The sequence below is a fragment of the Pristis pectinata genome, chromosome 18 (genome assembly GCF_009764475.1).
Source record: "Pristis pectinata isolate sPriPec2 chromosome 18, sPriPec2.1.pri, whole genome shotgun sequence".
Taxonomy (NCBI): domain Eukaryota; kingdom Metazoa; phylum Chordata; class Chondrichthyes; order Rhinopristiformes; family Pristidae; genus Pristis; species Pristis pectinata.
The window spans coordinates 3,496,977-3,518,942 of NC_067422.1; the positions used below are offsets into that span (position 1 = coordinate 3,496,977).

At 39.7% G+C, this 21,966-nt stretch overlaps 1 protein-coding gene across 6 annotated transcripts in view; it reads right to left on the reverse strand.

Annotated features, from left to right (window-relative positions):
- The window catches only part of rhot1a (ras homolog family member T1a), a 69,096-nt gene that overhangs the window by 16,442 nt on the left and 30,688 nt on the right, over nt 1–21,966 (reverse strand). For all 6 annotated transcript variants that reach the window (XM_052032694.1, XM_052032693.1, XM_052032692.1 and 3 more), the window contains 8 exons: nt 21,133–21,253; nt 19,050–19,134; nt 17,677–17,822; nt 17,465–17,565; nt 15,828–15,958; nt 12,895–12,978; nt 6,718–6,840; nt 1,270–1,472 (listed from right to left, as the gene is read on the reverse strand). In XM_052032694.1, the coding sequence (XP_051888654.1) occupies nt 1,270–1,472; nt 6,718–6,840; nt 12,895–12,978; nt 15,828–15,958; nt 17,465–17,565; nt 17,677–17,822; nt 19,050–19,134; nt 21,133–21,253 (994 nt within the window). The remainder of the gene's footprint in view (nt 1–1,269; nt 1,473–6,717; nt 6,841–12,894; nt 12,979–15,827; nt 15,959–17,464; nt 17,566–17,676; nt 17,823–19,049; nt 19,135–21,132; nt 21,254–21,966) is intronic.

The window sequence follows — 21,966 nt, forward strand, 5'->3', positions numbered from 1 at the left end:
CAATTTGCATGCACTTAATTTCATCACATGCTACAAAGAGGGAATGGGTGTTTGAGTTTGAACCAATAATAACAGCACACTCTGCAAATAAACTGGATTTGAGGGGCTATGAAATAGAAATATCCCAGAAAGTGGAATTCCAATGATCATATATTCTGCTCCATTTCACAAAGGATTGATAAATTTTAGTTGGTTTCTGTGCAGCCCATTAGATTGGCCTGTATTTTGACTGGTAAAATTCTGTGCCTCTGATTCTCATTTCCAGCTCCAACCTTTCAATTCAATTCTAAAGTTCAATGAAATCAAGTGCCTAAAGTTTGTTCTTGAGTAAATACTCAATATTAAAAAAAACGTTAGCAACATTTCAGCTATTGGGAAGACTTCAGGTGAACAAATGATCTACTCTATGAGGGCCTGTACAGAAAAAGCCACAAGGCTAAAATCATCATTTTTAGTTGATTTTGTCACATGTACATTGGATTAGCTGCAGCCACCAATCCTGTGCTATAAACTGGAATTTGAATTCATATCTTATTTTCAAATTGTAGAATGCAAGTGCAGCAAAGAGTAACTATTGTATCATGCAAAAAGTCACATCAGAAGAGCCTTCCTTCATTTAACAAAAATAATAATCATTTTGAAAATAATAAAATAAGCCTCTCTTCAATCTGGCCTCTTGTACTTCTAATACAAAGCAGGAAGTATGGGACACTCGTACACTACTCCAGAAAAGGAGAATATAATTTAAGAAAAAGATTGACCAACAAGAAATAATTCATTAATTTTCTTTGCAGATGTCTATGTAACAAGTACTGGCATTAGAAAACTTTATGGGAAGTGTGAGGCTGACAGAGTGGAACAATCAAAAAACTCAGCTTTCCTTGCCGACTGTCCCCATCTCCCAGTTACTCCATCTGCAGATGTGAACTCAATTCTGTCCTGATAGATGGCCATGTCAAATCTCCTGCTACACACATTTGTGTTTGCTTTAAGAATAAATTAAGAAAATTAATTATTCTAAAATTTAATATTTCTAAGATTTGGTTACAAACTTGTATTCATTGAAGTATCACCTACAAAAACGACCCAAGCCAACCACCTGAATCTATCAATCATTTATGGTCATTTTTCCTCCAGTTTTGCAGAGTATTCCTGTTATTTCAGCTCAACTTCTAAAACAGCGCTCAGTCTGTAGCTAACAATGGGAATCCATGCATATCTTAACGAAACACATGCAGCACTATGGTGACATGACCGTCCTATACTTACGGATACATAGCTATGGTAGTCACTTTGACAAAGAAGTCTTTGCTTGGTGGGCCAACAGTATTGCAGGTATAACTTTGTGGTGGTGGCATTTTGTGTTTATTGCAGAACTCAGTGGGAGAAACGTTGTGGCCCTGTTTAGCTTCATGCAGGTCTGACTTTGCAGCTACGATAATACATGGTGTTTTGCTGTCAATGAAGTGTTGCTATCGTCATCCAAAAAATAAAAGAACATATACTCATTAGTTGCAGTTTTAGGTATAATGAGAGTGATTAATTAACACTTGTCTCTCAACAACTTTTACCCCAAGTTTAAAAATGGCTTCCAAAATGAACTGAAGATGGGAAATGTGAAAAGGTGACATTAAATTATATAAAAAAATATTGTAGAACTGAAAACTTTGCCAACTAGGGGAGTCCAAAACTAGGGGACATAGGTTTGGGGTGAGAAGGGAAAGATTTAAAAGGGACGTGAGGGGCAACAGAGGGTGGCAAGTATATGGAATGAGCTGCCAGAGGAAGTGGTTCAGGCTGGTACAAGAGTGTCATTTAAGAAGCACTTGGATAGGTACATGGAGGGGCGGGGCTTGGAGGGATATGGGCCGAACGCAGGAAATTGGGACCAGCTGGGTGGGCACCATGGTCGGCATGGACTCATTAGGCCAAAGGGCCTATATCTGTGCTGTTTTGCATTAACTCTCTACTCCTCTCCTAGACATATTCTGGAATGGATAAGGTCCCATTTTGTAACATGTGAAACAGCTATTATCTAATAGGAAGCAAGACTGCAAGTTTCAGCCAGTATTTCATCTCTGGGGAGGCCGTTGACAGTCTGCTTGTGACCTATCCTGCTACATGGAAATTCCAAAACAGGAAAATCCACACCCAACATTATTAGAACAGCTCCTAGTCAATGGAGCAGCCACGGCATGGAAATCATAAAAACCCTTTCAAGGGTTCCTCATTCAGAATATTGGATATGGATCTGTCAAATGAATGGTGGGTTTCAAGGGTTAAATGCAACTTCTGGAGAAAATGCTGAGACAAATTTGATGATATCCTGGCATCTCAGGAGCCCCATGTCAAAAGTGAGGAACTAGCCTGCTCCTACTAGACAGGTGGCTATAAACTTGTCACCAACACTTAAAATATAAATAAATGTGCTTCACTGAAAACCAAGGTACTGGCACAAAAGCATTAGACTGGTTAATTACCATAAACTTGTCTTACAATTATTGCTCCAAATCAACTATAGGAAAGAAGATTTTATCCTTATTATAACTACATGAGCACACTTTTAAAAAAGGTCAATGGATAAAGACGAGGGGCAGGAATCAACATAGAACAGTACAGCACTGGACAGGCCAATCGGCCCACAAATCCTGGCTGGCTTTTCCCTTCCTTACTTTGCTGCATCCCCATTACCATCAGCTAACAAAATAATGGAGAATTCAACCTGGAGCTTTACTGATCTACAGAACTCAATTATCATCAACAAATGAATTATAAGTTAACAAGTTTTTAGAAAAATTACTCCCTCTTCCCCGGCACTCCTTCATCATGCACCATCCCATTGTTTCCAACCAACGGCAGGTCACTCCAGCAGGACTGCAGCTGTACATCACCCAAGCATTATGCTGTTGTATTTATTTCTGTGCACGTGTATGTATAATTTATGTTAACTTATGTTTGTCATGTACTGTGCTGCTGCTGCATAAAGCTAATTTTCACGGCATTTATACCCTGCGTATGTGCGCCCACAACAATAAACTTGAACTTGAAGCAGGAATGTGGACGTGAGCAGCCGCTTGATTATTTTGTGCCATGAGGAAGTGCAGGCCTCTAATTGTGAAGTAATTAGAGCACAAAACGTATCCTCTTTCCATGTTTTGCTCAATGGAACATAACCCATTGCACTATATCATCTCTCCTCAATTATTCAAATGCATAGAAGCATATTTTCCCCCAATACATTTGGCACAGCATTTGATTTTTTTTTAAGTTTGCACTTGATATTATTTTATTTAGTTGGTCAGTGAGACTTTTAAAATTAATATATTCCTGTAACCAACTAAATGTAAATAGCTCTACTGGAGAAGGGGCTACACTCAACCTCCTCTTAGGAAGGGCAAGTGGTTGACATGTTGATGGAGAGCATTTTGGGACCAGTGATTATAATTGTATTAGTTCCAAGATAGTCATGGATAAAGATAGGATGGGTCCTCAAGTTAAAGTCCTAAATTGGGGCAAAGTTAACTTTGATGGCAATAAGCAGGAACTTGTGAAAGTTATTGGAAGAGGCTGTTTGCAGGTAAAGAGATGTTTGTAAAGTGGGAGGCTTTTAAAAGTGAGACAGGAAGAGTTCAGGTCCAACGTTCCCATTGGAGTGAAGGGCAAGGCTGGCAGGATTAGGAAATGTTGTTTACAAGGGATCTTGAGGGTCTGGTCACAAAAAAAGAGGCATATGTCAGGTAAAGGCAGTTGGGATCAAGCAAATCCCTTGAAGGGATGTAGGAGTACATTTAAGAAGGAGGGCAAAAAAAGGGGGCCATGAGATATCACTGGCAGATAAGATAAAGGAGAATCAAGATAAAGAAGGTTATACAAATATATTAAGAGCTAAAGGGTAGCTAGGGAGAGAGTATGTCCCTTAATTCATGCATGGAGCCACAGGAAATGGGGAAGATCTTAAATGAATACTTGTCTATATTTACTGTGGAGAGGGACATGGAAGCTAGCGAGTACACGGGAGGGAACAGTGATATCCTGGAGCATATCAACATTATGAAATAGAAGGTGTTGGAGGTCCTGAAACGCACAAAAGTGCATAAATCCCTGGGGTCTGACTGGTGATGTTATGGGAAGCAAGGGAGGGGATTGCTGGGGCCTTGGCAGACATCTTGCAACTTCGATAGTCACAGGTGAGATACCAGAAGACTGGAGGAAAGTTAATGTCGTGCCTTTATTTAAGAAGTGCAGCAGGGATAAGCCAGAGAACTACAGGCCAGTGAGCCTTAAATCAGTGGTGGTAAAGCTATTGGAAGGGATTCTGAGAGACTGCATTTATTCCCATTCAGATAGGGAAGGACTAACTAGGGATAATCAACCTGGCTTTGTGCATGGGAAATAAGGTCTCACTAGTTTGATTGAGTTTTTCGAAGAGATGACCAAGAGGAATGACAAGGGCAGGGCGGTAGATGTTGTGTACATGGATTTTAGAAGGTCTTTGACAAGGTCCCACATGATAAGCTAGTCTGAAAAGTCAGAACAATGGATTCCAGAGTGACCTAGCCAACTGGATACGAAATTGGCTTTGTGGTAGGAGGCAGAGGGTGGTAGTGGAGGGATGTTTTCCAGACCGGAGGTCCGTGACCAGTGGTGTGCCATAGGCATCGGTGCTGGGTCCGCTGTTGTTCATCATTTATATTAATGATTTGGATGAGAATATAGGTAGCATGATTAGTACGTTTGCTGATGACACCAAAATTGGTGGTAGAGTGGACAGTGAGAAAGTACAACAGGATGTTGATCAACTCAGACAAGTGTGAAGTTAAACCAGGGCAGTGAATAGCAGGGCCCTGGGGACTGTTGTTGAACAGACAGACAGACCTAGGGGAACCAGTACAACGTTCCCTGAAAGTCATAGCACAGGTTGACAGGGTGGTAGAGGTGGCATATGGCACGCTTGCCTTCATTGGCTGAGGTACTGAGTACAAGAGTTAGGACATCATGTACAGTTGTACAAATTGTTGGTAAGGCCACACTTATAGTATTGTGTGCAGTTCTGGTTGCCATACTAGAGGAAAGATGTGATTAAGCTAGAGAGGGTGAAGTAATCCACAAGGATGTTATCTGGATTGGAGGGCTTGAGTTATGAGGAGAAATTGGATAGGCTGGGTCTGTTTTCCCTGGAGCAATGGAGGCTGAGGGGTGACATGATAGTGTCACCCCTATCATTATGAGAGGCACAGACAAGGTAGAGAGCCAAAGTCTGTTTCCCATGGTAGGGGTGTCTAAAACTACAGGGCATGGTTTAAGCTAAGAAGCAGGAGGTTTAAAGGGGATCTGACGGGCAAATTTTTCACACAAAGAGTAGTTGGTATCTGGAATGAGCTGCCAGAGGAGGTGGTGGAGGCAGGAACAGTAACAATATTTAAGAGGCATCTGGACAAGTATTTGAATAAGCAGGGCATAGAAAGAAATGGATGCAGGCAAGTGGGATTAGTGTAGATAGACACGATGGTTGGCATAGACACAGTGGGCCAAAGGGGAGGAAATCTGCTATTCTTACCCACTCTGGTCTATGTGCGACTCCTAACCCTGAAATGGTTTAAGCAAGGCACTCAATTCAGATGGCAATTGGAAATTGATATTAAACGTCAATCTTCCCAGTGGTGTCCACATTTGATGAATGAATATATTGTGAAAATAGGTCGAAGGGAACAAGGGATGGATTGCACAGAGGGTAAAGAACCAAAAGAGAAAAGGAGAAGGCAAGAGGTATGGTGAGGCTGAAGGCCTGGATCAATGATGAGAATAGCCCAAATTAAGTGAAGATGAATATATTCAATGGCCATTTGGATGAAGATAATAGTATGAATGAGGGTTTCAGTACTTGGAGATGAACTAAAGAGCTGAACAAGGTCAGTTGGTGATGAGTTGGGTATGAGGTTTGAGATTGAGAAGTGGAACAATACACTATTTGGTTAATGAAGAAACCAGGAAGGTGATGGGATCAGAAAAGAGATAGAGTGTCCAGACAAGATGGTGTTAGTCTTAATAAAGTCAAGTCGCAAAAAAACAATAGCTCAAGTTGTCAGACAACAACAGACAGGAAAATGAGGGTAGCACAGATAAATTGGCAGCATTATGAAATCTGACCTCATGATTACATAACTGAAGGGCAACAGATAGATTAGAAATGAGGGGAAACTACAGATGAAGCTTTGAGTCCTCCATGAGTTATTGTCTGAGCACAAGATAACTAATGCAGATGATGCAAAGACTGTGATAGGACTACAGCCACATTATATGATTGGCAGAGATGGAGCAGGAAGGTTAGAGAATAACAAGTAGATTGAATGGTCAACTCCTGTCAAAGAGGTGTGATAAAGCCCATGACCTCAACTAGTTCAGCTCTGGCTTTGGACTGAACTGACAAGATTTGAGCAGCAAGGGATGGGCAGAGTAACATATTTTGCAGTTGTGGAAATGGCACCAAGATTAGTAAGTACAAATGAATGTAGGACTTTCTTCTTCCCCCTGCCCCAGTATATTAAAAAATAACTTTTCCTAAAGTCTGCTAGAAAATTATTCAAAATTTCCCATTCTACTAAAATGCAAAAGTATCGGTAGAGGATTTAAAAACAAAGAAAAATGTGATTATAATTATGAAAATATATAAAATTAATAGAAAATATGTAGAAATTGTTATACTAAAATTGGACATACCTTAAAGATCCTTGTACAATACTCAAATGATTTGGGATTGCTGACATCATACACAAGGCAAACAACATCACAAGTGGTATCAGAGGCAGAAATAAACTCAGAATCAGACAAAACCTCATGTAGCTGGAGAAGAAAAGATACAAATTTAGACTTAATCTTTGTAGTTAAAACAAAGCACTGAAACAGAATACATTAAATCCCAAACTGGATTTGGGTCACAATCAGCCACGTTCCCACTGAACAACAGAATAGGTTCAAGGAGATAAAATGGCCAGCGTCTGTGCCTAAGTAATGTTTTATTTTACATTAGTGGTATTGGTATTCTAGGGCAATCTACCAAGCAAAATGTTAATGATCAAGAGTGTTGTGCATTCCCACTATCAGGCACCTCTGCTGCTATTTATTGGCCAAATTCTAGTAGATAAAACTCCAATAATCCAACCTCTGATTGTTTGGAAATCCTGCTGGTCCGACAATTCCCACTCATTAGTCCGGAATGTGAGCGTGGGGTTCAGAGTGCAAACATGGTAAGTGCCCAGAGCCGGGGGTCCAGAGGGCAGCTGGGGGTGGGCAGCTAGAGCCAGGTTTGGAGACCAGAATACCAGTGGTCAGGAAGATGGGCAGGTTTGGGGCCAAAGCTAGTGTTCGGAGTGCTTGTACATTTTCCTTTCCCTTTAAACTCACTAAATTCAAATTTATTATACTATGTGTAACATTTTTTAAAAGAGTGAAGAGTTTGGGTACTAATAGGAGTAACATCTAGTAGTCTGGAAAACCTGCCGAAGTCCCAATGGTGCCAGATTAATAGAGTTTTATTTGTACCATGATACACAAAATAGTTGGATTTCAACTGATGTAATACCAGGTATTAACATTAGAGGGTGCCAAGAATAAATAATCCAAAGAGGGGAGTGAACTGCGAGATTAAAGTAGTTCGAAGGTTTTTAATCTACAGAGATGGGAAGTTGAAAAGTGGCTCCATGAAGAAGGAAACCAGAATATTTCAAGGGATGTTGGATTTATAGCAGAGAAAAAATTTAAATTTGTTTTTGTTAAGTTCAGTCCATAACCAGGGGTTCATTACTACATGGATGGCTTTAAATGATTCTTTAATGTTTAAAACATCACAACTACTTGGGAGGTGTGTCCACGTGCATGCATGCAGAGAGAAGGAACAGCATTATTTACAATATTGCATTCCGTTTTGAATCAAAATGAGCTGCAATGTTATACAGATAAATACTAACAGGGACAGTAACTTCAACTGTACCAAATACTTGCAACATTACAAAGGGAAAATTCATTTGAATTCCAATAAATCAGCACCTTTTTGACCAGAGTTTCCTCTGCTGAAGTGGAACTTCCATCACCATAATAAAAGAATGCAGAACTTTGTCTTACTGCAATTTTACAGACATTCTTTATGCATTCCTGTACTGAAGATGTCTGATTACCTAAATAATTATTTGAAATGGACACATCTTCAAATAAGTAATTTAATAAATGTTGACATAGATTACTGCATAGTATGACTGATGTACACCTTCCTCCAGCAACCCCTTCTCCCCCACCTCTACTAAAATTTCCTGCTGCTGAATAATAAATCCCCGACCCTCTTATAACTCACCTGACCATTGTGGGTCAGCTCGGCAGTGAATATCAATGGCCTATTTGGTGTTGGGGAGGTGTGCAATATAGCTAAGCCAATCATAACTTTACCAGATGTCCAGCAAAAGTTCTCCTAAGAACAAGGACCAATGGGCAGAATCACAACCTCTGCAACGGCTGAAGTCAGTTGACTTAGCACCAACAAGGAAAATTATGAAAAGTACTGGTTGATTTCTATACAAAGTATCCTGGAGTCAAAGACTGTGATTACCCTGTATTATACCAACTTTAAGGCCAAATCCACATGGAAAGTTTGAACAAGACTATGTGCAAAAACAAAGAACATACGTCAGGCTGCTTCTAATTGATTACAGCTCAGCGTTCAACACCATCATCCTCTCAGTACTAATCAACAAGCTTCAAAACCTAGGCCTCTGCACCTCCATCTGCAATTGGATCCTCGACTTCCTTATCAGGAGACCACAGTCAGTACAGATCGGTAGTAACATCTCCTCCTCGCTGACAATCAACAAAGGTGCACCTCAAGGATACGTGCTTAGCCCACTGCTCTACTCTCTCTACACTCATGACTGTGTGGCTAAGCACAGCTCAAACGCCATCTATAAATTTGCTGCTGACACCACTGTTGTTGGCGGAATCTCAGGTGATGATGAGGAGGTGTACAAGAGTGAGATAGATTGGCTGATTGACTGGTGTCACAACAACAACCTCACACTCAATGTCAGCAAGACCAAGGAATTTATTATGGACTTCAGGAAGGGGAAGTCAGGAGAACACACACCAGTCTTCATTCAGTGGTGGAAAGGGTGAGCAGCTTCAAGTTCCTGGGTGTCAACATCTCAGAGAATCTATCTTGGGCCCAACACATTAATACAATCACAAAGGCGGCACACCAGCAGCTCTACTTCATTAGGAGGAGATCTGGTATATCACCAAATACTCTTGAAAGTTTCTACAGATGTGCAGCGGAGAGTATTCTGACTGGTAGCATCACTGCCTGGTATGGAGGCTCCAATGCACAGGATCGAAAGAGGCTGCAGAGCATTGTAGACTCAGCCAGCTCCATCACGGGCACAACCCTCCTCGCCATTGAGGACATCTTCTAGAGGTGATGCCTCAAGAAGGCGACATCCATCATTAAGCACCCTCACCACCCTGGACATGCCCTCTTCTCGTTACTACCACCGGGGAGGAGGTACAGGAGCCTGAAGACCCACACTCAACGATTCAGGAACAGCTTCTTCCCCTCCACCATCAGACTTCTGAACGGTCCATGAACACTACCTTGTTATTCCTCTTTTGCACTATTTATTTATTTTTGTAACATAGTAATTTTTATGTCTTGCACTGTACTGCTGTACAAAACAACAAATTTCACCACATACAGTATATCAGTGATAATAAACCTGATTCTCAAGGATAATTTATGTGGGGCTTGCAATATTCCAAAGGACTGTAGATATAATCAATACTTTTGATGAAATTTATTAAAATATTTTTAAATATTTAATTCTTGGAAATACTGGTACACCCAGTATTTATTGTTTTCTTTGAGTAGGTGGAACTGCTCCCACAATGGTTCAACGAGTGCAGAAGTGAATGCTAGGAGTACAACTAAATCGGAGGTGCCAACCAGGTGAAGTTGCAAAACAGGATAACACGTGATCAACAAAAACAGCAAACAATAGGCACAGCGAAGTGATCCCACAACCCATAGGGCAGATCAAAGCTCTGCACTCCTGATGAACAATTAAGCAGCAAATGGGAGGAGCTGGGATCCCATTCTCAAAGATAACAGGCCCAGTAGATGATTGTTCAGCTGGAAGTGCCAAGTGGATGATCCATCCTGGCTTCCTCCTGAGATCCCTACCATCATAGAAGCCAGTCTTCTATAATTTTATTCCCTCCATGATATTAAGAATTGGACAAGAGAACTGGATACAACAAAGGCAATGAGAGCAGTCAATGTCCTCCCTGTAGTACTGAAGATCTGCACTCTGGAACTACCTGTGCCTCTAGCCAAGCCGTCCCAGTACAGTAACAGCACTGACAGCTGCCTGACAAAATAGAAAATTGCCCAGTGATGAACCACCCTCAAAATGCAAGGCAAACTCTACTAGAGGCAAGGCAATACTTGATCTTATCTTCGGAAATGAAAATGGGTAGGCTGTGGAAGTGTCGACGGGGGAACACTTAGGGAACAGTGGCCACAATTCTGTAAGTTTCAAGTGGCCACAATTCTGTAAGTTTCAACGCAGTTATGGAAAGGGCTAAGGTCAGTCCTCAAGATAAGGGCTTGAATTGGGGGAAAGCCAATTTCAATAGTGCAAGGGAGGACCTGGTGAAAGTAGATTAGGAGCAGATACCTGTGGGTTCAATTTCAGCTGACAAAAAAAAAGTTAGTAAGAGTTCAGAGCCAGCATGTTCCATGGGGTGAAAGGCAAAGATGGCAAGATTAGAGAACTTTAGATGCCAAGCGATATCGAAGGACTGATTGTGAAAAAATGTAAACATATGGCAGGTATAGGCAACTGGGATTGAGGGAGTCTGTAGAAGAATATGGAGTGTATAGGAGGGAATTTAAGAAAAAAAAAATTAGGAGGGCAAAAAAGGTGCCATGAAATATCTTTGCAAATAAGATTAAGGAGAATCCCAAGATATTCTATCAATATATCAGGAGCAAGAAGGTAGCCAGGGAATCAGTGGGTCAGTTTCGGGACCAAAGGAGTAATCTATGTGTGGAACCAGGTGATGTGGGTGAGGTCCTAAATGAATACTTACCTGTATTCACCATGGAGGACACAGAGGAGAGCGAGTTCAGGGACAGGTATGTGGATATTCTAGAGGTGGTCAGTATTAAAGAGGAGATGGCAGATGTTATAGTACGCACAAGGATTAATAAATCCCCAGGGTTAGGGTTAGATGAGGTCTATCCCAGATTTCTACAGGAAGCAAGGAAGGAGATTGAGCAAGGAGCCCTGATGGAAACTTTTGCACTTTTGTTAGACACAAGCGAGGTGCCAGAAGACTGGAGGATAGCTAATGTTGTCCATTTATTTAAGGAGGACGACAGGGATAAGCCAGGTAACTACAGGCCAGTGAGCCCAATGTCAGCAGTAAGGAAATTATTGGAGAAAATCCTAAGGGATAGGATTTATGTACATTTGGAAAGGCAGGGGTGATCATGGACAGTCAGCATGGCTTTGTGCCGGGGGATATTCTGTCTGAGTAAATTGATTGAATTTGATTGAGGAAGTAACTAAGAAGATTGATGAAGGTGTCTGAATGGACTTTAGTAAAGCAGTTGAAAAGGCTGGCTGGTCCAGAGGAACACGGGTTCCAAGGTGAGCTGCCGAAATAAATCCAGTATTGGCTTGGTGATAGGAGGCAGAGGGTAGTGGTGGAAGGATGCTTTTCTGATTTGAAGTCTTTGCCAGTGGTGTACCAGTGCTGGGACCCTTCTTTGTGATATATATTAATTACTTTGATGTGACTGTAGGAGATATGATTAGTAAGTTTGTTGATGACACAAAAGTTGGTGGTGTTGTAGACAGCAAGGAAGGTTGCCCAAAGCTACAGCAGTCTTGTATAATTTGTGTTCTGTGTCTTGTTGTCTGAATCTATGTGCCTGTGATGCTGCTGCAAGCAAGTTTTTCATTGTACCTGTACCTCCCATACATAATAAACTCGATTTGACTAAACATTAGGAAAATCCAAGTGCCAGTTTATGAAGATGTCCCACAAATAGCAAAGAAATAGCAAATGACAAGTTAATATACTTTTCTTGATGTTAAGGAAAAAATGTTGTATAGGACAATGGGAACCTCTTGAAAAAGCCCCAGGGGATCTTTTGTACCCAACTGAGCCACTTTAATGAGAGCCAAGGTTTGGCTTTATTGTGTCCTCTGAAATATGCACTAAAATGTCAGCCTAAGTAATTGTATGTCCTAACTTTGAGGCACTGAAAGTACTACCACTTAAATAAGCTGAGATATTCAGTGGTTGGTGGTTAGGGCTTTAGGGTGAAATCCTTGCTGTTCAGAACAATAATGCAAAGATACATTGACAGAGGTTACAAGCTGCAATGGAAACTATCCTGAAAGACAAACCCTGAAGTTGATGAGATTTTCATCTAGTCGAAGGGTAAAACCTTAATGAAGCCAAGTGCTGAGACTAGGGGAAGCTTCTGCACAAGACCACAGATGCTGAGACAGAAATTATTGAGCAAGTCCAAACTTGGTCCCAACAATGATAACTTAATTATAGCTTTCTCCTTTTATAGGAATACTTGTTCAAAAACATTAGGTAAGTACTAGTGCCATAATATCATTCTCTTTTTCAAAGGTTATAATAGGGCACTGAATAAATCAAGTGGAATTACTACCAAACAAATGAATCATATAATGAAGTTATATAGCTCATATAACTTAACATTCTCTTAAAACATTTCTTACTGAAAATGAGTGAGGTTAGGACAACTTTGCACCACAGAAGATCAAAATGTACAGATATTCTACTCATTTCTATTATGTCCATACAAACACCTACCAGTAAATACTTTTCTTGCCCATATACATAAGTTGTGTTTATGGCGTAAAGTGACTTGTGTTCTTCTTTTATTTGTCTTTGTTTCTTTGGGGAGAAATAAAACAACATGATGACATTTACAACTTCTGAAGAGAAGATCTCAAATTCTGTCACAAAGCAAGTTGATTAGACATTGGAATGTACACAAGCAAATGCATCAAAAACTACCCAAGCAGACTATGACTAGTTTTACCAAGTGCTTCATGCATTCTAGTCTCTCAGGGAAGTGAAAAACCCAGAAAGGAACATTTAGGAAGATAAAGCATTGATATCTTCCTCTGCTATACAACACTCTAGGGCAATTCAAGAACATTACACATCTAGCTACATTCTAGTACCATTTGCTTAGTCCCAGACAACACATGAACAATGTTCTAAAATTCAATTAGTCATAGACGATCAGTTTTGTTCGAATGCCCATTCAAAGCTTCAATCCTGTTCTTGAAATCAATGGTTCATTGGATTTAAAGCAATGCATGAAATTAATGGGCTAGGATGTTGCTGGCTTCTGCCAGTGCTGGTGGGGCAAATCCATCTGCTGATCCAAATCTGAGTCACCTTTAGTTAAAATGGTGATGGTGGGACTACAGATTAGTAGAAGGCAAGTTCCTTTCTTTACAAGCGTTCAAAGTAAAGCAGCCTCTTTAGTTTGCCTTGCCATTCAACAATACATTGGTTAATTTGACCATAACGTCAACTCCACATTCCTGCCTCTAATAATCTTTGACCCCGTTGTTTATCAAGAATCTATCCATCTTAAAATATTCAAACACTCTGCTTCCGCTGCCCTTTGACGTGCAACCCTCAGGAAAAAAGAAAATCACCCCATCTGTCTTAAATGGGTGCTCCCATGTTCTAGAATCTCCCATTAGAAGAAGGATCTCCACACCCACCACGCCAAAGCTCCTCAGGGTTCAATCAATTCACCCCTCACACTTCTAAACTCCAGCAGATGGAAGTTTAGCCTGAACAACTGCTCCTCGATAGACAATGCCCTCATTTCTGGCATCAGTTTAGACAGTTTTCTCAGAATATCCTTCCTTAAACAGGGGGACAGTACTGTATCCAGTATTCCAGACTAATGCCTTGTCTAACTGAATCATAAAACCTTCCTACTTTTATATTCAATCCCACTCACTATAGAACAAAAATATTGTTATAGCTTTCCCATTTGCTGTTCCTGCACAGTGGTAAAATAATAACCCTAAATTATTTTAATGCATTTTAACGTGTGCTTAATATTTTTCTTTTAAAAATTATATCAAAGACTTAAAAAAAAAATCCCTCAAAACTTTTGCCAGCAGCAAAATTGTCAGCAGTCATAGCACTCAAAGCAGTTTTGGAGGTGGTGCCAGAGGCCCGGTGGCCACTCAGACTGGGATACTTCCATCCAGAAAAACATTCCATCTACAGGTGGACCAGGTGAGTACAGGCACAGGAAGGCTGTGGGCTGCAATTCGGGAACAGAGACACTGGGCCAGCCACATCTGACCCAATATTTCACAATGTTTAACAGCTGATGAGAAACCTTTTCCACTTTTCTAACTTGTCTCGTTAACCAAATATTTGTGATACTTCAAAGAATATATTTGGTTACATAATTTCTTACATCAACCACACCATTTTAAAGGTTTGAAAAATAGCATTCTGAATAGCATTTGGATCTGAGGATACAGCCTCAGAATAAAGGAACGTCCCTTTAAAACTGAGATGAGGAGGAATTTCTTCAACTAGAGGGCGGGGAATCTGTGGAATTTGTTGCCACAGAGGGCGGTGGAGGCCAAGTCATTGGGTGTATTTAAGGCAGACATTGATAGGTTCTTGATTGCTAAGGGGGTTAAGGGTTACAGGGAGAAGATGGGATAGTTGGGATGAAAAATAACATCAGCCATGACCGAATGGTGGAGCAGACTTGATGGGCTGAATGGCCTAACTCCACTCCAATATCTTATGGTGTTATAGCATTCATTTTTCTTTGACCTCAAATTCTTTCTCCAAAAACTAGTGAAATTCTAAAGAAATCCTTTCTTAAATCAATCTTGTGTCAAATAGTACAGTGGTTAAAACACTATCCTTTTAACTCTTAATCCAGATGTTAAAACAATAGATTTAAACAATACTTAAAACCAGAAATTTAAACTATATGTTTACTAAGTTCAACCCATATGAAAATTAACATGGGTTTCATACTAAGTTAATCTGGGAGAAAGATATTTCAAACTAGTGTAATTTTGGTGTTTTAATGAAGCTCTGATCTGCGGAGAAAAAATATAGCTTACAACTAATTCTACATTCAGCTTCATCAGGTTAAAATCTACAGCAACCATCTGCTGACTCCACTCCTCACCCAACCACACACCCCAAAGTGATTTTAGTCTTTTTCATCCTAGATACACAAATTATCATTGATAATGAATGTTCAATCTGCCTTTGACATGACTCTGGGAGATGCACAGGCAGAACTTAACTTTAGTAAGTAAGGAACGAGTAGGTCTGATGAGTAAAGCACTTTGTTTGAACTCACTCCTCTTATTTGTAGTGCATGCTGTTATAATTACCCTCCTCAATATATCATCAAACGTTCAAAACCGTCAATTCCCTCTTCATTGAGAATAATACAGAATCTTTCAGACTTGTAGAAAATCTACAATTTTCCTGCACCACTAAATCATTAACCACTAAAGTGATCCATGGTACACTTTTGAAGTTGCACCAATATGCAAAAGATTTTAAATATTTTGCAGTATCCTCAATAATAGGCAATTGTAATTTATACTTTATTCTAATTTGATACAAAGCTCAAAGTTGGGCAATTGTCCAATTAATTTGGAGGTCTAGGTCTTGCATGCACTAAAATATAAAACTACAGGATTTGAATATTTGGAGATACTTACTGCTAAGTTTCGGCCCAGAAAACCTTGCAGAATTCCAGTCTTGCCGCAGTTTTTCATGCCTATAATGTTGCACTGAAACACATTTCTTTGTGTTTGCTTTTTCTGCAGATCCAGTTTTTTATCTCTAGTTACTGAGGGAATATAAAGCATGGTTTGTGAAATCTTTATCAGGCAAAGTAAATTTGCTTTCTACTGTATGGAAGCTAAATCTTAAGGATAACATATTGTTTTCAATTCAGTTGCAAGAAAAGGGCAAGTTTTTAAAGAGGGGTTGAGGAGCAGAGAGAACTTGGTGTTACAGATATACCAATCTCCTAAAATAACAACTTAGGTTTGTTAAGATCGTTAAAAGCCAACCAAGCATTTCTGGGAGGGATAGATCGGAAAATCTGTTGAATGTTTTAATAAAACCTTGGTTAGACCAGAGAATAGTGAATGATTCTAGTCTCTGTATAAGAGAAAGGACATAGAGGCACTCAAAGCCGATATCAGAACTAAGAACTTTTGAGGTAAGACAGGCGGTGTTCTGACAGAAGTCGTAAATATGGACAGGTTTGAAAGGGTAGATGTAGAGAAGATGTGGATGAGACACAGCCAAAATGGTAATTAATAAATCCAATGAAGAAATTCAGGAGAAATTTCTTTACACAGAAGGGCGCGAGAATATGAAACCTGTTCCTACAAGAGTTGAGACAAACAGAATTCATACACTCACAGGAAAGCAAGAATAAGTTTTAGAAGAATGTGATGATATGGTTAGAATAGGAATGTAGAAAAATTTGTGGGGAGCATAAACACCAGCATGGACCACCTGAATGGTTTGCTTCTGTGCTGTATTTACCATGTAATATCTTTCAGATGCTGGTTTTTCTTCAAAACAAAATCTCCCTCAATTTCTTATCCAAAACTATTTCTCTCATATTCTATTGCTAGCCTATAATTTTTATGAGGGCATGTCACTTTCAGCTGTGGTCATTACTAATAAACAGGGCTGCATGGCAGTCTCCAGAAAAGGTTAATAAAATTCCACTGCATACCTGTGATAGATGCTGCTTGTGGCTCCTGCTTCCTTAGGATGAAGTATCCTAAGTAAAGTAAATAGTCTACGTCTGCAGGAATGTTAATGCTGAACCCAATCCTACCCTCACAAAAAGGCTACACTTCCAGCATGCAGCAGTGGTTTTACACTACAGGAAAGGACACAAGTGCAGAATGCTGCCTCCCAGCTCAGATAGAGACTGCAGAACAACTTTCTTGGTAAATTAGTTTATACTTGGTAAATTATTGTCACATGTACTGAGGCTTAGTGAAAAAACCAAACATACCTTTTGGTGACATGCCGAATAACTTGATACATGGGGGGAAACAAAGCAAAGTAATTTAAGTTGATCTTCCAGGTCTGCGAGTTATTTATTGATATAATAAACACACACTGAGTGCCTTTATAATTCCTCTCAGATCTGTAATATTATTTGCTCAAACTCCTGTTGCTCACAAGTTAGTCACTACTTTCTCCACTCTATTATAGACCACTCAAATAACTTCAGGTCTTGGTACTAAAGTCAAAGGAGTAGTTTAAGAGATTCAGATCAAATACACTGTGATCCCCAGAAAAGGTTAAAAAATTCCACTCGTACCTGTGATAGCTGCTGCCTGAGATTCCTGCTCCCTTAGGATGGAGTATCCTAGGTAACCTAAATATTCTAAACATCGCTGGACATCGAGGTATGTAGTCAGCCTGATTTAGAACACAAATATGCAGCTATTTAGAAAGTTACTAAGTCACCATTTTACATAAAAAGCATATATTGAAAACAGTGCTCAAAAACCACAAAGGAAAATGACTCACGTCCACTGACAAATATAACCTTGATAGGTGACCCATCCCCTGTCATTGGTACAAACAGTGTTATTGACATCAGGACCCCAAGGCATATAGGGAAACACTTTGAAAAGATCTTTTAGTTCATCAGGAGACAATGCACAGTCCCGATCCTGAAAAACAACACAGAAAATTGATAAAGAATCTCCATTTTTATAGAACCTTCAATGTTGATTAAAAGATCAGAATACTTCAAGGAACATTATCGGACAAAAATGAACAGGGGGATAATTTGAAGGAACGACAAAAAGTTAGGTGAGAGGTAGATTTTAAAAGGTATTTAAAGAAAGAGTTAAAGTTAGAGAGTTCAAAAGGCAAGAACCACATTATTTAGGGCTTACACAGCTAATGGCTACACCAACAACAGTTGACAAAGGAACGGAGAATGGATAAGAGCCCAGACTTGGAGGAATGAAGAGGCACAGCGGGGATGTGGGGCTCAATCAGGTTATGGAGATAGTAAAACACAAGGCTTTGAAAGGATCAAACTCAAGAAAGGGAGCTTTAAGATGAGGTCATAAACTCAGCAGGTCAAGCAGCATGCCTGGCCTGCTGAGTATCTCCAGCTTCTGCAGTTTTTTTTACATTTAGTCTGGTGGTACAGGAGCCAATGTAAATCAGCAAGCACAGAAACGATAAAAGAATGGGACTTGAAATATGTACCAGAATGTGGTAAAATTTGGTATGCTACCCAAGAAATAAACAGATATGGACGATACTTTTAAAAATATATTATGCTAAACGTCATTATGGAAGTTGAAGTATATATTGAAAACCGTGCTCAAAAACCACAAAGAAAAATGACTCACGTCTACTGACAAATATAACCCTGATAGGTGATCCATCCCCTGTCATTGGTACAAACAGTGTTCATAGCCTTCATAGAAAATGGGGCTGAAAAGTTCAGTTTGGTATCAACAGGACAAAGGTGCCAAAGGAAGATGGTAGAGCACAAAAGAGGTGTATGTCTCAAGGATACTGGCCTTGACATTCTCACTGAAGGAAAAATAATGGATACCAAACAAGAAGGTAATAATACAAGAGGAAGCAAAAAGAATTGGGAGGTGGTGCAGAGGTAGAACTGGCCACCATTAGTATATGTGAAACGTTCTGCACAGCATATCTACAGAAGGTGATTTCAGGGGGTAAAAACTGAGTTGAAATTGGGAAATGAGAAGGGCTGGAGAGAATGAAGGTGTTTTGTAAACAGGGGACAAGGGGATCATAAACAGGCAAAAATGAGATGGAATAGACTAATAAGTGCAGAAATGAAGAGGAAATTAAATTAATAAAACACACAATATTGCACTTATTATCAGGCATCTGCAGGCTCAGCTCACCAAATCATGTTTGTCAAAAATGCTTTGTAGGAAAAGATATGCATGGTGATTTAGTTCAGTTGTGCAGTCCGAAGGAACTTTTAATCTGCAAAAAGAGGAAGAATGAATTCAGTTGTTGCCCACATAAAAGTTTTAATCAGGCTAATTAACTTGCACAATCCAAAAGAACTGCAGAACACTTCAATATTCCATTATTGTGAATGTGACATTGAACAATATGACTAAACAATGCCACTCTAAGGCTTGGATCTTAAAAAATGACCTTGCATCAAAGACTCTGATAGAAAATGTAGACACAGGGCAGAGTAGCAGGACAGAGCTTAACTTCAAAATCAGAAAGTACCCATACATCAATCCAGCTAGTGTCCTTTGGTTTCTCTTTTAGGTTGTAATTAAATAACAGCTTTATTTATCACTCCCTAGCATCTAAAGTTCCACTGATGACTTCTCATTCCATACAGCACCTCACAGATTCCCCCAGGCCATGAGTTTGGGAAAACTGGGTGAGAAACTACAATATTTTTACTTTCTAGCTCTTCATAACAGTCAACACGTATTCTTCCCCCAACCACCACCCATTTCTCTCCAATCCCCAACTGTGCCCTGCAAGCCCAGCCAAAAACTGACTCTGAAATTGCTCAAGGTTAAAAGATAATTTCAAGTACAATATCTCAATGTGTTCAGGAGAAATTAAGAGGTACCAAGAAAACAACTTTAGTTTTAAATGGGAGGGAAGGAGGGAGGGAGGGAGGAGCAAAGAACAAGTGTGGAACACAGGAACGTTGACTGAATAAATAAAGGACCAAAACTAATCTGGTGTCCCGTAGCTGCAGCCCACTGTATTTTTTTTGCGCACGTTATTGCCATCAGATTACTTATTTTAGATGTTAAACAAAACTACCTTTCGGACAGTCAAATGTTTTGGTTATCTATAGAAATAAGTTATGCTACCAAATTTATGGTGATTAAAAACATACAAGGTGGTACAATTTCTACTTTAGACTGTAATTAATAAAACGAACTGCAATCATCTGCCTGAAACGACAAATTAAAAAACTACAAAACAGCCTGCTGGAGGAACTCAGCATGTTCAGCAGCTGTGGGGGGAAAGGAGTTGTTGACATTTCGCGTTGAAATCCTGTTGCTTAACCGGCCGAGTTCCTCCAGCAGATTGTTTGTTGCTCCAGCTTCCAGCATCTGCAGATTCTCAAGTCTCAAGACCAAAAGAAAACAAAATGCATGAACTACAACTGCTGTGATGAAGGGAATTGGCTTTGAGCATCCATGTTGACTGTCCCCATGGATGCTGCCTTACCTGCTGAATATTTCCAGCAGTTTCTGTTTTTATTTCAGATATTCAGACGTCAGATTTACAAGCTGAATCTTTAAAAAAGACGGGAATACCAATTATACTTGATTCATTGAGAAACTGCAATAATTTATTCTTAATTTTTGGAACTGCTGTTATGAAAATTCCTTATTGGTAGAGCAAGAGTGCGCAGCATCTTAAAAACATTAGAACACCCATATAAATTTCAGATGGGGTCTAAATTTTAGACTTCTTCTTTAAGTTTCACACAAAATTTTTTGTGACTATGGAGACTGGCAACTTAGGGATAGTTAATAATAAAGTTGCTCTGCATTAAATAATTGCAGTCATTGCAATTAAAGTTAATTAACTGAACATGAAGTTCTGTAAAATGCTTACGTGATAGACACAATGCAAGTTTTCAGAACATTTATATCAAATTTTTTTGTGGCTGAAGAATTTAAGTAAATACTCGCATTAAAACTATTAGCTTATTTTCTTTTCTTATTGGCTACAAAAAGTAATTATTACTCTAGTCCAGAAGCTGAGGGCAAGAGGACAGTTTGTCCTGTGATTTAAGAAAACTATCACTTTTGCAGTTTGGTACAATATGGGAAACAAAACTCTCCAGTCCTTTAGTTGATTGAACACTAGATTCTCAGTTACTTTTTACCACTCTGATCCTGCAGAAAAGTTCCTCCACACATTCACAATAATTAAATATCACTACTGCTTGAAAAATACTACAGAAGAATGTGTAGGTTCAATACATACATTGGAAATAGATATTCATGTGTAAGTTCCAGGTCATCGTCATATCCAAACCGGCGCAGAACAGTCCAAGTGGTTTCATGTCTCCCTCTTTGTATAAATAGTGTATGCAAAAATAAAAAACCTGCAACACAGAACAGACAGTACGACTGAGAAATTAGTATCACAACCCTTCTCCCTCACTATGCCTAGCCCTTAAACCCATCGAGCTACAACAAACAGGCTTGGGAACAGAAATCTTCAATTCAAAGTCAATACTGTAACAAATTAGAGCAATGAAACAATTCCATCTGGGAACTGAGAAAGTTATATATTCTAATGCCACTGGTTGGGTGTGAATGCATTATTTGGACTAACACTTCTACCTACCGATAGAGCCCAAGATGTTTAGACTGCCCTTCAAAGTTGTCCGCAGCACTTCCTGAACCATGGAAATTCCCAATGTCCTGACCAACATTCCTTTCTTGAACAATATCTCCAAAAAAAATAAACTAACTTTCTCTCATAAGATATCTTTACTAGTCATATGCACATCGAAACACACAGTGAAATACATTTTTTCGCGTAGCGTTCTGGGGGCAGCCCGCAAGTGTCGCCACGCATCCGGCGCCAACATAGCATGCCCACAACTTCCTAACCCGTACGTCTTTGGAATGTGGGAGGAAACTGGAACACCTGGAGGAAACCCATGCAGTCACGGGGAGAATGAACACACTTCTTACAGACAGTGGCCAGATTTGAACATGGGTCGCTGGCATTGTAAAGTGTTACGCTAACCGCTACACTACCATGCCTGCCCCCTCATCACTGTACCTGCTTGTATGAAAAACAGCCACC